At 46.8% G+C, this 15718-nt stretch overlaps 1 protein-coding gene and 1 pseudogene across 1 annotated transcript; one reads left to right on the top strand and one right to left on the bottom strand.

Annotated features, from left to right (window-relative positions):
- Positions 1-742: 742 nt before the first annotated feature.
- On the bottom strand, positions 743-2513 carry LOC143831202 (uncharacterized). The gene is made up of 5 exons (XM_077324266.1): positions 2177-2513; positions 1591-1674; positions 1329-1412; positions 782-1033; positions 743-750 (listed from the first exon to the last, which is right to left on the bottom strand). The coding sequence occupies exons 1-5, from the start codon at positions 2511-2513 to the stop codon at positions 743-745; spliced, it is 765 nt and encodes a 254-aa protein (XP_077180381.1).
- An 11178-nt stretch (positions 2514-13691) lies between these two features.
- LOC143831325 (glyceraldehyde-3-phosphate dehydrogenase pseudogene) lies at positions 13692-14245 on the top strand (annotated as a pseudogene).
- Positions 14246-15718: the final 1473 nt, after the last annotated feature.

Here is a 15718-nt window from a genome sequence, read left to right as displayed (position 1 = left end):
AAGTGCGGGGGACCATGGGACGGTTGTGCAGGAGAGTGAGGGAGCTGGAAGGGGCTGGGGAGGGGAGCGGTGGGACCTAAGTTTTGTTTTCTTTTTGTGTTTTGGGGTGGGGGGTGTTGGGGGGGTTCCCAGTTACTTTGCCCATTTTTCTATCCCTGTTAAATATTTGAATTTGTTAAAAAAAATTGGCTTTCTTGGAGGGTGGGGGTGGTGGTGGGGGGGTCCAAGTTACATTCCCTTGTTTTTTTCCCCTGTTGAACTGTTTCTGAAAATAAAATGTTGTTGTAAATTTCCTGAAAAAGACTCCAGTGTGACTCCTTACACTCGCACACCTTTCACACCAAACTCCTAAAACACCTTTAACCTTTAAAACACCCTCCAACCTCCAACCCACACAACGGTGCCAGAATAGGCACAATCACTAGAGAGGGTACACAGAGACAGAGTCAAAAACATAAACTTTATTGAACAGACAACAGCAAACACAGATAAACAGACAAAATGGCCCAAACTAGGAGGGGGAGAACTTGTCCGCGGGTTTAACAACTCTCTTCCCGAGAACAGTCCTCCTTCTCGTTTGGGTCGCGGCATTCTGAGAGGGGGTGGGTGGGGTGGGTGCTGGAGGTGGTGGGGGGGGTGGGGGGGGTGCTGGAGGTGGTGGGGGGGGTGTGGGTTGGGGGGGGGACGTTCACTGTAATCTGAGGAGGGGGGGCCGCCTCCATAACCGCGACCGCCCTCTCCATCAGCCTCCTTATCATTCGAACTTCCTCCATGCTTTCGCGTAGTGAGTTGTTCGAATCTCTAAGGATGGCACGGAATTTTTTGCCCTCCTGGGCCACGAGGGAGAGCATCGCCTGGTCTGCAGCAGCTGCACGCCTGGACTCCTCCTGGCAGTGCTCCAGGATCCTTTCTCCCACACTAGTGAGGACGGAGACGCGCCGCAGCCTGCCGCGTTCCCTGGCCAGCCTCTCCTCAGCCGGGAGAGCGCCCCTGGGTGGTGAGCCAGCTGGCTCGTCGTCTTCAGAAAGGACCTCTGTTGGCAAAAAAAGAGAAAAAGAACTGTTAGTAACAACGAGACAGTCAAAACCCACCCTGGTGCACATGGTGGCCTTTCTTGGTCACATATTGTTAAACCAAGACTCAGAACAATGCCAGGGGAGCACACGGTTATTGTTTGTTTGCCCATGGTGGCCTTTCTTGGTTACATGTTAAACCAAGACTCAGAACAATGCCAGGGGAGCACAAAAATGAAAAGGAAGCACACAGTTATTGCACACAGACATTGTCCTGCAGCCATGGCTCGAAAGGAACAGTTCATGCACGCTCACCATCTTGTATCTGTATCCGCCTGCGCAGGGCAGGAGGTCCAGCCACCCCACGCTCCTCCTCCTCCTGTGTCCCGGGTATGAAATCTGAAAAAAGGGAACAAAGAACATGATTTAGGACCAAAGTGTGGCAAAGCAAGCTTCAAACCCTAAAGCAGCAACGTTGAGGGACTATCTTCTGTCTCTTGGCAGTGCTGCTGCCCTGCACAAACAGAAAAGCACAAAGCAGTTAAACCCCCCCCCCCTTATTGCAACTGATACTTACCAACATTTGTGGACGCCCCAGAATCACTGTCCTCTGCTACTGCTGCAGGGGACTCTAGGACCACCGTCCCAGGCATCTGTGTCTCTGTGGACAAGAGCAGAAAATAGTGAAAAAGGAGCAAGCATACAACCTGAACCACACAGCAAGCTCCCAAAGAAGTGGCTAGAGCACTGCAGAAGGCCTATGGCTGAGGCATGCAGCAAAACTGTTTGGGTAGTTGTTTAAACACAACCGTTTTAAAAAGCCACCCAAAGCAATCCACAAACATCCAAGCATAGCATGCGTTGCAACGAACACAAGGCATACAATAGTGAAAAAGGAGCAAGCACACAACCTGAACCACACATCAAGGTCCCAAAGTAGTGGCTAGAGCGCTGCAGAAGGCCTATGGCTGAGGCATGCTGCAAAACTGTTTGGGTTGTTGTTTAAACACAACCGTTTAAAAAAGCCACCCAAAGCAATCCACAAACATCCTATCATATTATGCGTAGCAACGAACACACGAGAAAACGATCCCCAAACGTCAGAACACACATTTGCTCAATATAAAAACAATAAAATATAAAATAAAAAGAAAATTACTTACCGGAGGCAAGGGGCGTTTGCTCAGGAACCTCCTCCGGCTCCCCAGGAGCGATGGCCATCAGGTCCACCGTGACCAATTCCGCTGGTCGTTGCTGGACGGGGGGTGGAGGCCGAAAGCTGGACGAGGTGCCCTCGCCGGGATCCTCCTCAGCGGGTGGTTCCTCGACCGGGGCAGCCGGCTTCCGAACCACCTTAAGGCTCCTCCCGACGCGCTTCGGCCTGCCGGCTCCTTCCCCGTCTCCGTACAGCTGGCGCTGCTCCTCGAAGTAGGGGCAGGTAACCTTTTCGTTGCCGGAACCCTTGTTATGGTTCACGGCTCTCATGTACTCCGCCCGCATAGTTTTTGTCTTCGACCGGCATTCAAGGCCGGTCCTGTTGTGGCCCAGGGCACGCATCTTTATGGCCACTTGTTCGAAGACCTCCCTATTTCTGTGAGAGGACTGGAACGCGTCCTGGATTTTCTCCTCCGAGAAAATCGCGATCAGGTCCCTGATCTCCGCGTCCCTCCAAGTTGGGCCACGGCCGGTTGCAGGGACGGACGAGGCTTGAGAAGAGGATTCCATGGTGCTTTCGCTAGTAGCTGAGCAAAATGGTGGTGCGAGGTGCAGGGTGCAACGGATCATATACCTTCCCGCACACAAAGACAAAGGGACTAGCCGGCTCCTGATTGGTAGAGGGCAGTAGGGGACACGCGCATTGGCCACATTAGGTCACATGTCACGTTCAAAACTCCTCGCGCGGGAACAGGATCTGCTCCTAATGGCCAGATTAGCGCCTTTTGTTTGACTTCTCGCATGCGCTGATTCGTCCACACGCGGGAAGAGCAGTTTGAACATGCAGCGGGAGCCATTTTAGTGAGATGTCCGCCATTACAAAAACGCATGCCGGTGTAAAACCGAGAGCAATTGCAGTGGTACGCGACAGTTCCCCAATAATATTCACCAACCAAAGCATAAATCAATGACATGTAACTGGCGAACGTTCGTTGTCACGCTCAGCGGACAGTTTTTTAAAATGAACGGCGGACGGCGACTCCGCTTGCCGGAGGTCTAGCCGCCGATGGAAGGGGTTGTCCGCACCCAAGCACAACCACGCACCCGGAACCACACAAAGACCCACTACACATAAACCGCCCCTCATGCTAGAATCATTTCTATTGAACCCCTCTAAGCTAAACTGGAGACTGCGAGCGGTGAACGTTCGTTGGCACGCTCAGCTGAAAGTTTTTTTAAAATGAACGGCGGACGGCGACTCCGCTTGCCGGAGGTCTAGCCGCTGATGGAAGGGGTTGTCCGCACCCAAGCACAACCACGCACCCGGAACCACACAAAGACCCACTACACATAAACCGCCCCTCATGAAATCACCTCGAAGCATATCTATTGAACCCCAGTAATCTAAACAGGAGCCTGCGAGCGGCGAACGTTCGTTGGCACGCTCAGAGGAAAGTTTTTAAAAATGATCCCCGTACGTTGACTCCGCTAGTACTGGCCTAAGGTAGACGGGGTTTTAAGCTATGGGCAAATGTTTGGAACGTGACGGTGTGTGCCACTGTGCTTTTGGAAAACTATTGTGTTGTCCGGGCAGAATTTCAGAAAGTGATCTTGCTTGAAAGCCAGTCGCTGTCTCGTTGCCTCGTAGATCCCCGCTCGCTCGGAGAAAAAAGATGGCGGACAGTTCGCCGGAAGTTAGGAGGAAAGGCTCGGGAGGAGGGACTTTGAAGAAACCGCAACAATGGTAACGCACAAGTCTGTGGCGCTACTGTTGCAGATTGGTTGCAGGAGTGTATCGCTATCCGGAGGGTGAATCCAGTTTTCTGGATTCCCCTAGAAGCGCTACAACGAAGCGCTTTTTGCGGGTCGGTTGCAGGACTGTTGCAGATTGTGTACGACGTCGTGGGTTATGGCAAATTTGTAGCGTTTCCAATTTGCAACCATCCTGCTACTTTGAAGCCGTGCGAAATGGCCCCTAGTTTCTTTAAACGAAACAAAGTCTTCTGGGCCAGATGAATTGCAACTGCAAAAGAACTTGTAGATGTAATCTCTGAACCTCTGTCCATTATTTTTGACACTTCTTGGAGAACAGGTGAGGTGCCAGATGATTGGAGGCAGGCAAATGTTGTCCCCATCTTCAAGAAAGTCAAAAAAGAGGGTCCGGGTAACTATCAACCTGTCAGCTTGACATCTAAAGCTGGCAAAATTTTGGAACAAATCATCAGTCAGTCAGTCCTTGAGCAGCTGGAATAGAGAGCTGTGATTTCTAAGACTCAGCATGGGTTTCGCAAGAACAAATCATGTTAGACCAACCTTATCTCTTTTTTAGAGAAAGTGACTACCTTGTTGGATCAGGGGAATTCTGTGGACATAGTTTATCTGGATTTCAGTAAAGCGTATGATAAGATTCCACATTATATTCTTCTTGACAAGTTGGTAAAATGTGGTATGGATCCTAATTCTGTCAGGTGGATCAATAACTTGTTGACAGATCGTACCCAAAGTGTACTTGTTAATGGTTCAGCATCCTCTTGGAGAAGAGTGACAAGTGAAGTTCCCCAGGGATCTGTCCTGGGGCCTGTGTTGTTCAACTTATTTATAAATTATTTGAATGAGGGTTTAGAGGGGATACTTATTAAATTTGCAGACAATACTAAACTGGGAGGGGTAGCAAACATAACTGAAGACAGAATCAGAATTCAGGATGATCTTGATAGGCTTGAGAAATGGCCTAAACAGAATAAAATGAAGTTCAATAGGGACAAATGTAAAATTCTGCATTTAGTCTGCTCTGGTTTACTCTGCTCTGCTTCGGCCTCACTTGGAGTACTGTGTTCAGTTTTGGGCACCACAGTTGAAGAGGGATGTAGAGAAACTAGAGTGTGTCCAGAGGAGGGCAAGAAGGATGGTGTGGGGTTTGGAGACCAAGACGTATGAAGAAAGGTTTGGGGGAGCTTGGTCTGTTTACCCTGGAGAGGAGACGACTGAGAGGGGATTCGATAGCCATCTTCAAATATTTAAAAGACTGCCCTATCGAGGATGGAGCAGAGTTGTTCTCTCTTGCCCCAGAGGGACATACCGGAACCAATGGGATGAAATTAATTCAAAAGAAATTCTGTCTAAACATCAGGAGGAAGTTCCTGACAGTTAGAGCGGTTTCTCAGTGGAACAGGCTTCCTCGGGAGGTGGTGGGTTCTCTATCTTTGGAAATTTTTAAACAGAGGCTAGATAGCCATCTGATGAAGAGGCTGATTCTCGGAAGGCTTAAGGGGGTGATAGATTACAGTGGATGAGCGATAGGGTTGTGAGTGCCCTACATAGTGCAGGGGGTTGTACTAGATGACCCATGAGGTACCTTCCAACTCTATGAATCTATGAGAGATACCAGAGCAAATCAAAACAAACCAAGGCTGAACATGCAAGAGTTTTCTGGTAGCTAAAGATGGTATGATACTGTAGTCTGTCACGTTATTTATATTCTGCCTTTCTGACCAATCAGGGCCACAAAGGCGGCTAGTGTGCACCTTTATCTGGACAATGGCCTAGGATGTCCCTTACATATGCACTGGATGTGTAAGGGACCTCCTCTTGACTATGGTAAGGAGCCACTGTTATTGAACTATTTGGGTATTTTTAGAACATAGGTGTGGTAATCTTTATACTAATCCTGGTACATTTTTGCCATCCATGGGAAGTTGGTTTACCGCCCTGGTGATTAAAAAATTATAGAAAAACATATCTTATGTATATCTGTGTTTTTTTCTAAAACGATTGTGTGTACTTAGGGCCATTTCGCACGGCTTCAAAGTAGCAGAATGGTTGCTATTTGGAAACGCTACTAATTTGCCATAACCCACGACGTCGTAGACAATCTGCAACAATCCTGAAACCAATCAGCAAAAAGCGCTTCGTTGTGGCGCTTTCAGGGGAATCCAGAAAAGTGGATTCACCCTCCGGATAGCGATACACTCCTGCAACCAATCTGCAACAGTAGCGCTAAAGACCTGTGCGTTACCATTGTTGCTGGTTCTTCAAAGTCCCTCCCCCTGGCTCTCTCCTCCAAACTTCCGGCGAAGCGATCGCCATTTTTTTTTCTCAGAGCGAGTGGGGATAAACGCACCGGCGAGCCTCTTTCTGTTTAGAGGCTTCCCTGGCTTCAGTCCTTCACCTTTAGTCACTAAGCACAAACCACTGAAAAGCCCGTTTGCTGAAATAAAGTCCCTTTATTTTTTACAAATAAATCCAGCCGAAAATCGGGCCCGTGAGGGGGGGGGGGATTTTTTTTTTATCACTCGAGGCAGTGTGCAAACGATCATACAATCAAACGACAGCTCACATTAGGCAGCTGGATGGGTCTCTCCGTAGCAACGAATCTACCTAGATTCGTTGCTATGGGTCGTTTTTTTTAAAAAAAACCTTTCTTAAAGGGAAAGGGGCTGTTTGGGAGCATGCTAATGGCTGCCCATTGGCTGCTTGACGGCCAGGGGCGGGACGAGCTTGGCAATAGCGCTTCCTTTCTAGCGATTTCTGCCGAGACCGGAAGCCTGTGGGAAACGCTAAAAAACGCAACTGATTCCACTACAAAGGCAGGTATGCATAACGACGAATTCCACTATTTTAAATGGCGATTTTTCATTCCGCAAACAATTTGCAACAAAGATCCCTGTGCGAAAAGGCCCTTAATATTGACCTCTGAGGAAGACCTGTATAATAATTATTATTTCTTCCATTTATTACCCATCACTCCTCAACTGGCTCATGGCAAGGTTACAGACGTCCAATAAAATCCCAGTAAAAACCCCATTAAAAATGGACAAATGCAATAAAACCCAACAACATGGCAGTAAAAAATCCAGAAAAACTCCTCTTTCTCCTCCCTTACCTCCATCTATGGAGGGATGGAAAGAGGGTCAGATCGTAAGAGTTGCTGCTAGCTAACCGGGGGGGGGGCTGATTTTCCACATCACCTTGGCCTCAACCATAGACCTGATGAAAGAGCTCCATTTTGCAGGCCCTGTGGAAAGCTGGAAGCTCCCGCAGGGCCCATAGCTCACCTGGGAGCTCATTCCACCAGGTGGGGGCCAGGACCAAAAAGGCCCTGGCCCTGGTCGAGGCCAGTCATGCTTTCTTGGGGCCAGGAATGACCAAAAAATATCACCCATAGAATGTAAAGCTCTGCAGGGGTCATAGGGTGATAGGTAGTCTCTCAGGTATGTGGGTCCCAGACCACGGATGGCCTTGAAGGTTAAAACCAAAACCTTGAACTGGATCCAGACAGCAACTGGTAGCCAGTGCAGCTGTCTCAGCACTGGCTAGATGTGGGCCCTCCAGGGTGTTCCAGTGAGGATTCTAGCTGCCACATTTTGTACCAGGTCAGGGACAGGGACAAGGGCAGGCCCATGTAGAGTGAGTTCCTGAAATCTAGTCTGGAGGTGACCGTTGCATGGATCACTGTGGCCAAGTATTCAGGGGAGGGGAAAGGTGCTAGTAGCTTGGCTTGGCAAAGATGGAAAAATGCCTGGCAGGCTACTTTCTTGACCTGTGCCTCCGTGGTTAGCGACGTATCAATTGTCCCTCCCAAATTCCTGGCCTGGGTCACAGCCAAAACACGGTACTTCTTTGGATGTTAGAACTAACTAACATATATGTGCGACTTGTGCCAATCCTTGAGGTTCTTATTGTTTTTTATTCTTTTATATACTTGAGTTCCATAAATAAAATTCAAATGTAATGCGTTTTCATTATATAAAGTAATAGTTTTCTCAACCTTCTCAGGTTCTCAACTCCATTTCCTCCCCTTTTTGATTCTTGTTCTACATCACAGACTAACAGTGTAGGGCCAGCCTGAACCCTGCCAGGGTTTTGACACAATGCTGCCCCAGTGTACTGAGTTTGACCTGGGCTGGAGAGATTAAGGAGGGGAATTAAATCCCAGTCTACCCACGGGCTAGCCTGAACCCTGTGAGCCTACGCAGGCTACCTGCCTGCCCACCCACCTTTGGGAGCTTCTCTTCTGCGCTCTGCAGCTGCTTGGGACCTTGTTCTCATACCCTGTCCTCCACCCCACCCTAAAAAACAGTGTTATGGCTGGGTGAAATGGTTAGTTATTGTTTACTTTCACCCCACCATAACAAAAACAATCCAAGAAGTCTCCAGCACTCACCTGGAGGTTGGCAACCCCAGGTGGGTTGGTTCTCTTATTGCCCCCTTGACAAAATATTTGCACCTATAATGCAAATGTTGTTTATAGACCTTGGGAATAAATGCATATAGGAAAAAGAGAAATGATAACAAGCTTCAAAAGGCAAGGGTCTTAATGGTAATATAAAATACAATAAAGATTTAATAAAGAAGTGGTACATATGCGGGGAGGGGTAATATGATATTTATAGTGAATGAGGAACATTATTCTGGCATAGGAATTCTAGGGTGCCTGGAGATGAGACACAGAAGATGTTGAGGGAGAGAGGGGAAGAGGATATTAATCAGAGGAACTATGAATGATCAGTATATAAAAAATATTAGCAGCAAAAACTAAAGCTCAAATGGATTTTGTGGGAAGCACTCTTTAAACACATCTCTACTGAAGTTGCTGGTGAAGATTCACATTTACATTATTTTCATTTAGACTCCAGATTATTTCAGCTTTTCCAATCATGCAATAACCAAAATAATCTTACACTGAACGGGTCACCGTGTTGGTCTGAAGTAGCACAATAAAATCAGAGTCCAGTAGCACCATTAAGGCCAACAAAGATTTATTCAAGGCATGAGCTTTCGAGTACAAGCCCTCGAAAGCTCACACCTTGAATAAATCTTTGTTGGTCTTAAAGGTGCTACTGGACTCTGTTTTTATTGAACGTTTCAGTCATTCTAAATGGAGTCTGATCAGACAGACACACATGGAACAGGAAAACCGGTTCTCCATACAGTAGCCATGGTGAACTTGTCTGTCACTGTCACTTTCCAGAATTTAACCAATCATTCACTGATCAAGCATTTGCCAGTTTCCAGAATCAGCACAAAGTTGATTTTTTTTTTTGCGATCACCTGCATATTTTTGGTTGAGAATATGCTGTCCTTTGAAAAGAGTTCATCAGTGTTAGTCAACATTCCGCCCACATTCTGTCTCTTGAAAGGGCCTGTCATGGCACAGTCAGAAAGCTTTAGGGTGGCAACTAGGCTCTGTGCCAGTGCCAATCTACAGTGATGCTACATAACTCCAGCGCTGACATAGAGTTGGGTGACATCAGAGGTGGGCCATGGGTAGACTGGGATTTAATTCCCCTCCTAAATCTCTCCAGTCCAGGTCAAACTCAGTACACTGGGGCAGCATTGTGTCAGTTAAAACCCTGGCATAAATGTAAGCATCTTTATAGAATACACAAAGGCTGAAAATAAAATTTTTTCTCTCTACCCATCACACCACCCAGCATCCTGGCACAGCTTAGGATGCTAGCTATATCTGCAGCCAGGCACAGCCCTTCCAAGCACCATATAAACCTCCAGCCAAGAGGATAACTCAGATACAGTTGTCTGAAATAGGATTACATCTTTTTGGGCATATTTAGTACATGGGGGCGGAGGCTGGGTAGATGCTACAGAAAGGATATGTTGTATAAAAGGGAACACTTTGCCCAAACAGCCAAGCATGAGAACAAACACTTGTTAGGACATAATTGTTATACTGCTGTGTATTCCATTGACCTGGCAAGAAGCTGATAGAGCAGTACTCATGAGCACATGAGTACTGGCCCAGACCATAGGTCCACCAGAGTCTGTATTGTCCCTACTCTGACTAGCAAAAAGAGGTCCTTTGTATCACCTACTACCTGCTCCTCTTAAGTGAAGATGCTGGGCACTGATCCTAGGACCTTCTGTGTGCCAAGCAAATAGTCTATCATTGAGCCACATTTCTACCACAAGCTAAGTGAGCTACTGAAGCATGTGAGTATTGTAGCTGGAGTGACTACATGTCCTTCCTTGTGTATGCTCCTAGCAAATGAGAACCTACTTGTGGGAGAAGACCGAAAACAAAAGATATGCTCACTTTGGGCTTCCCCCCACTTGTGTCATAGAGTTTCTTCCGTTAGAAGGCCCTGTCTGTCCATGGTTTCTTGCTGCTAGGGGCCAGCTGGCTGAAATCCTGCCTAAGTCTAAAATCTTACCAGGATCAAGCACTGACCACAGTCTCACACTCAGAGCACCAGAGCCTGAACCACAACCAGGTCCAAGTGCCCAGAATCTCCAGCCTTTGGACCCCAACCCTGTTGGTGAAGCCCCAGCAGCAGCCAGCTCCCCAACCTTGTCTCCTGAACCTCGGGTGGGGGTGGGGCAATGACACGAAAAGCAAGCCTTCGCTTTGCAGGAAAGGCAGAGGAGCGCAAGGCTAATCACTCAAGGAAGAACAGGCCTCCCAGACTCAGCTGGGGACGATTAACTGCAAGTCAGGTTGAAAAGTGGTGAGGGCAAAAGGCCATTCGTGCCTGCCTTGTCATTCCTTCTGGACCTGCACCTCCGGAGCCTGTTCCTGGCTTCTTGGACCTGCTTCCCTCTCTTGACCTTCGGCCTGTGACTTGACCACAGACTTCCTTCTTGCTCCTATTGGACTTGGCGTGTGAGTGACGGATTTCTGGCTATTGACCCTGGCTTCCATTTTGCAACCACTCCCACGTATGTGCTCACTTCCTTTAATTTTCTGGCTGCCTGTGAACCTGGAGACTTGACACTTCCTTTCTAGTGTTCTACACATAAGCAGTAATCAGCTGAGATCAGTTGGGTGTGGCCACATCAGTGTAGGCTGCTATTTTCTTTAGCCTTACATGGTGTGGGCTGTTGGCCTGGCAATCTGTGTCATTGGTAGTCATGGCCTTTGCACCTTGGCTATGGGGTGTTTCTTTCACATATCTCCTCTGCGTGGATCAGGCATGGAAATTAACTACCATTGTGTGGACGGTAGCAATGCAATAGCCTTTTGGGATGGGGCTGCTCATCATCTTTAGCTAATCATTTTGGATATACTTATTTTACACTCCCAAAGATAATGAAGATATGCTTGGCCATCCTGACCTTTCCAGCTCTTCAACCTGTTTGTATTGAGATCTTGTTCAGTCTAGCTGGAATCAATGAATCCAACTTACTGACAGCAGAATTTGAAGCCTGGGCTAGTAGATGAGTGCAGAAAGGCATTTTGTGGTCTCCATGGGTCTGTTCTTCAATTAGGACAACGGTTTTGGGCTGGCCATCCAATTACATCAGCAACATCCAGCTTGTCTGTAGGGGTAATCCGGGGGGAGGAGTGTTAATGCATGCGCCCCCTTCTCTCCCTGCAGCTTTCTAAAAAGCTGCTGCCAAGTGCCTCTTCTGGCTTTCTTCAACTCTCCTGGAGGTTCTGGAGTGGAAGTTCTCCTCTTGGCGATCACATGCAAAGGTGGCTGCAGAGCTCTTCACTTTGATTGCAGGTTTTTGAAACACCATCTGTTCCTCTGGCTCTAGGCTTGCATGATTCAGCTGATAGGCATGGAGCCAGCTTGTTCCCTTTAAATTAATAAGATTTGTGGCTCTCGCCTGGGCTTAAGCAGGCACAGTGCTATTGAACTCATTCATCCTTGTGGTTGGAGTGTTTGCATATGGCATTTGAACAGAATTCTAGTGGCGAGTACGCACCACTGGGAGTGTTATTGATAGAATTTTGGTTTTACTGAGCTGCATTTATTGGTGAGTGGCTTATTTTGTTTGAGGAGCACATTTGTGTGCAAATTGAGAGTGGAAGATTGTTTGCTGTGTCAATTGGCTGCATACACTAGGCCGCAAGTTCCTGTTCGTAACACCGCCCTCCCCCCCCCCCCCCATGGTCGGGTAGCCACTTGATTGATAGTTAAAAACAGAATAGGAGATTGCAGTGACTTTAGTAGTGTTTTTTTAAGTTTTGCAATTGGGAGTTGGAGATATCATTAGGCACCTGGTTGTTTTTATCCTTATTTTTCCAGGGTTTGTTTCAAGCCATGAAGTCCATAGCATTTCTGTCACTGGGTTGATTGCAGCTCAGTTTGTCCTGGGTTTGTCACCTTAGCGCTACTGGCAAGGCTCCTGCTCCAGGCATTCACGTTTAGGCTAAGTTTCATTTTGGTATCTAGCTACTGCATCCTTTTGTTAGTTTTCTTCTATAATTGGTATTAATAGGTAGCTCAGGGGTTACTTTTGGAATAATGAAATAATAAGGGCCTTTTCGCACGGGGATCTTTGTTGCAAATTGTTTGCGGAATGAAAAATCGCCATTTAAAATAGTGGAATTCGTCGTTATGCATACCTGCCTTTGTAGTGGAATCAGTTGCGTTTTTTAGCGTTTCCCACAGGCTTCCGGTCTCGGCAGAAATCGCTAGAAAGGAAGCGCTATTGCCAAGCTCGTCCCGCCCCTGGCCGTCAAGCAGCCAATGGGCAGCCGTTAGCATGCTCCCAAACAGCCCATTTCCCTTTAAGAAAGGTTTTTTTTTTAAAAAACAGACCCATAGCAACGAATCTAGGTAGATTCGTTGCAACGGAGAGACCCATCCAGCTGCCTAATGTGAGCTGTCATTTGATTGTATGATCGTTGGCACGCTGCCCCGAGTGATAAAAAAAAAAATCCCCCCCCCTCTCACGGGCCCGATTTTCGGCTGAATTAATGTGTAAAAAATAAAGGGACTTTATTTCAGCAAACGGGCTTTTATGTGGTTTGTGCTTAGTGACTAAAGGTGAAGGACTGAAGCCAGGGAAGCCTCTAAACAGAAAGAGGCTCGCTGGTGCGTTTATCCCCGCTCGCTCGGAGAAAAAAAAATGGCGATCGCTTCGCCGGAAGTTTGGAGGAAAGGCTCGGGAGGAGGGACTTTGAAGAACCCGCAACAATGGTAACGCACAGGTCTTTAGCGCTATTGTCGCAGATTGGTTGCAGGAGTGTATCGCTATCCGGAGGGTGAATCCACTTTTCTGGATTCCCCTGAAAGCGCTACAACGAAGCGCTTTTTGCGGGTCGGTTTCAGGATTGTTGCAGATTGTCTACGACGTCGTGGGTTATGGCAAATTAGTAGCGTTTCCAATTAGCAACCATTGTGCTGTTTTGAAGCCGTGCGAAATGGCCCTAATAATAGTTAGGATTATATTCATATGTATTTCTTTTCAAATTAGGATAGAGTAAGCGAGACACTCAAATTGTAATATATTTTGTCTAATTGTCAGTTAATGCAAGGCAGATCCTCAGATCGTTATGTTATGGCTCAGCAAAAAAGTTGAAAATAAAGGAAAGGCTCAGCAAGCTCTAGTTGGGGCCATCCAGAAAAGGCCAGTGTTAAGTCTGGTGCTTCTAAAACACCTGATAATGCTCCATGGGATGCTCCCTCCAAGTGACAAGGGCCGAGCAGGTTTGTCCAAATATGCACAGGGTCTCATTAGGGCATCAGCCAACAGCAATTTGATTCCCCTCCAGCTTCCTTGTGTTTTAGGGAATATCCAGGTTTTGGAACAGTAATCTGAGTGTTTTCAATGACAACTCTCTGAAAAGTGTCAGCAATGCCTCCTGTACCACTAACTGCCTGGCTCCCTTGGCAAAAGTCATCAATGACAACTATGGCATTGTGGAAGGCCTCATGACCATGGTCCATGCCATCACAGCCACACAGAAGACTCTGGATGATCCCTCCGGAAAGCTGTGGAGAGATGGCATGGGGCCTCTCAGAACATCATCCCCGCATCCACAGGCACAGCGAAGGCTGTCGGCAAGGTCATTCCTGAGCTGAACGGAAAACTGTCTGGGATGGCTTTCCATGTTCCAACTCCAAACATTTCTGTCTGTCAAAACTATCCAAGTATGATGACATCAAGAAGTCTGTGAAGGTAACATCTGAAAGCCCAATTAAGGGCATTCTGGATTACACAAGGGGCCAGGTTGTTTCCTGTGACTTCAATGGTGATTTCTATTCCTCCATCCTTGATGCCATTGCCCTCAACAATAACTTTGTCAAGCTGGTCTCTTGGTATGACAATGAGTACAGATACAGCAACCGTGTGGTAACCTGCTGGCTCACATGGTGTCCAAGGAGTGAAGATGGACTTACTTGTGCCCTGTCTGGAAGTTGGGGGGGGGGGGAGTTAATGTGTCACATTGAGGCATCCCCTCCCTTGCCAGCTGTTTTTTTTTTTCTCACCATTCATCTCTGTGTCTTGCAGTTAGAGGCCTTCTTTGTTCCACCTGCCTCTGAGAAGGTGGAGAGGCTGGAAGAAACACAACTGTTTCTGTAATACTTACTTTCCTCTCAATAAAAGTCATCTAAAAAAATATGAAATCCAGCTCAGTTCCAACATTCTGAGAATAACAATTGTAGCAATGAGCTGGCTCAACATTGTTTCCCCCCAAAATCTGTAATGATATAGAGACTTGAGGAATAAGTTAAGTAATACACAAGAACCTTGTAAATTGATATAAATCTTCCCCCATCCTGAATCCTCCACGGCTTTATTTTTATTTGAAAATTTCCCCCCTCTACAAAATTTCACAAGCTCCTTGTGGAAGAAATTAGAATCTCTTCCAGGAAGTTACATGCTGTGGGAGAGAAATTGCTCCATTAGCAAATGGGGTGTGTGTGTGTATCTGTGTGTGCACCTGCCAGTCATATGCTTCCAGCAAGATCCTGGTCCCCTGTGGCTTGTCTTTCATAAGCAGCTCTAAAACAGAGGTATCACTTGGTAGACCTGCAGCAAGGTATCATGCCCCCTGCAACTGACAAAAGATTTGAAAGGGACAGGATTTTGGCACTTGCTATCAGCAGAGTGAGACCTTGAGATGATATTGTTTCTATTGAGATAACCACAATTTTCATAAGACTGCCCGCTGAATGCTTTGAGGGGAAATTGATTCTTTACCATAAAGAATGGTAAAGGATCAGCCACAAAAGTTTGCTTTACACCTTTGCCATCATTTTTCCATTTTCTTCTCCCCCCCAGTAAAGGAGCTTTACTAGATCATCAATCCATAGGGAAAAACAGCAGACTGTAAGCCGCTTTGAGCCTCCTTTGGGTAGGGAAAAGTGGCATATAAGAACCAACTCTTCTTCTTCTTCCTCCTCTTCTTCCCCTTCTTCTTACTCTTCCTTCTCTTCTGTGAGGTCCTTGCCTGTGCCTTCAAGATCTAGGTTATACCAGTATTCCAGGAAGAGGTTCTAGTGATCCTGTTGAGATACTTATTATGAGTTTTCTTTAGTCTATACAGACATTGATGTGTAGTTGGAATAAAAGGCACAAAGCATGGTGGATGGAAATCCAAAGGCCAATGTGGCCAAAAACATTTGTGGAGGAGAGTGTTAAAAAAAGGAGGAGAAAATGTTTCTAATGCTATCAGCACTGTAGAGCTAGGAACTTATCTTAAAAACTGCATTCCACTGTCTTCCAAACATTAACAGACAATTTACAATAGAATAATGACAGGATGCAGAAGAACAAATGTCTTAACATGCTGACATAAATAACCTCAATAGGCTACCTCTGAAAAACTATATATAGGGTATTGACAGTAAGCCAAG

This window comes from Paroedura picta, chromosome 3, assembly GCF_049243985.1.
Source record: "Paroedura picta isolate Pp20150507F chromosome 3, Ppicta_v3.0, whole genome shotgun sequence".
Classification (NCBI taxonomy): domain Eukaryota; kingdom Metazoa; phylum Chordata; class Lepidosauria; order Squamata; family Gekkonidae; genus Paroedura; species Paroedura picta.
The sequence above is the reverse complement of the archived record's forward strand: the minus strand, read 5'-3'. Positions and strand labels throughout refer to the sequence as shown.

Excerpts from the sequence above, each read along its gene's own strand:
- LOC143831202 (XM_077324266.1), bottom strand. The coding sequence starts at position 2,513 with ATGCGGGCGGAGTACATGAGAGCCGTGAACCATAACAAGGGTTCCGGC. Across the intron at positions 1,675-2,176 it reads GCAAACGCCCCTTGCCTCCG|AGACACAGATGCCTGGGACG; the intron begins GTAAGTAATTTT and ends TCTTGTCCACAG. Across the intron at positions 1,413-1,590 it reads TGGGGCGTCCACAAATGTTG|ATTTCATACCCGGGACACAG; the intron begins GTAAGTATCAGT and ends CCCTTTTTTCAG.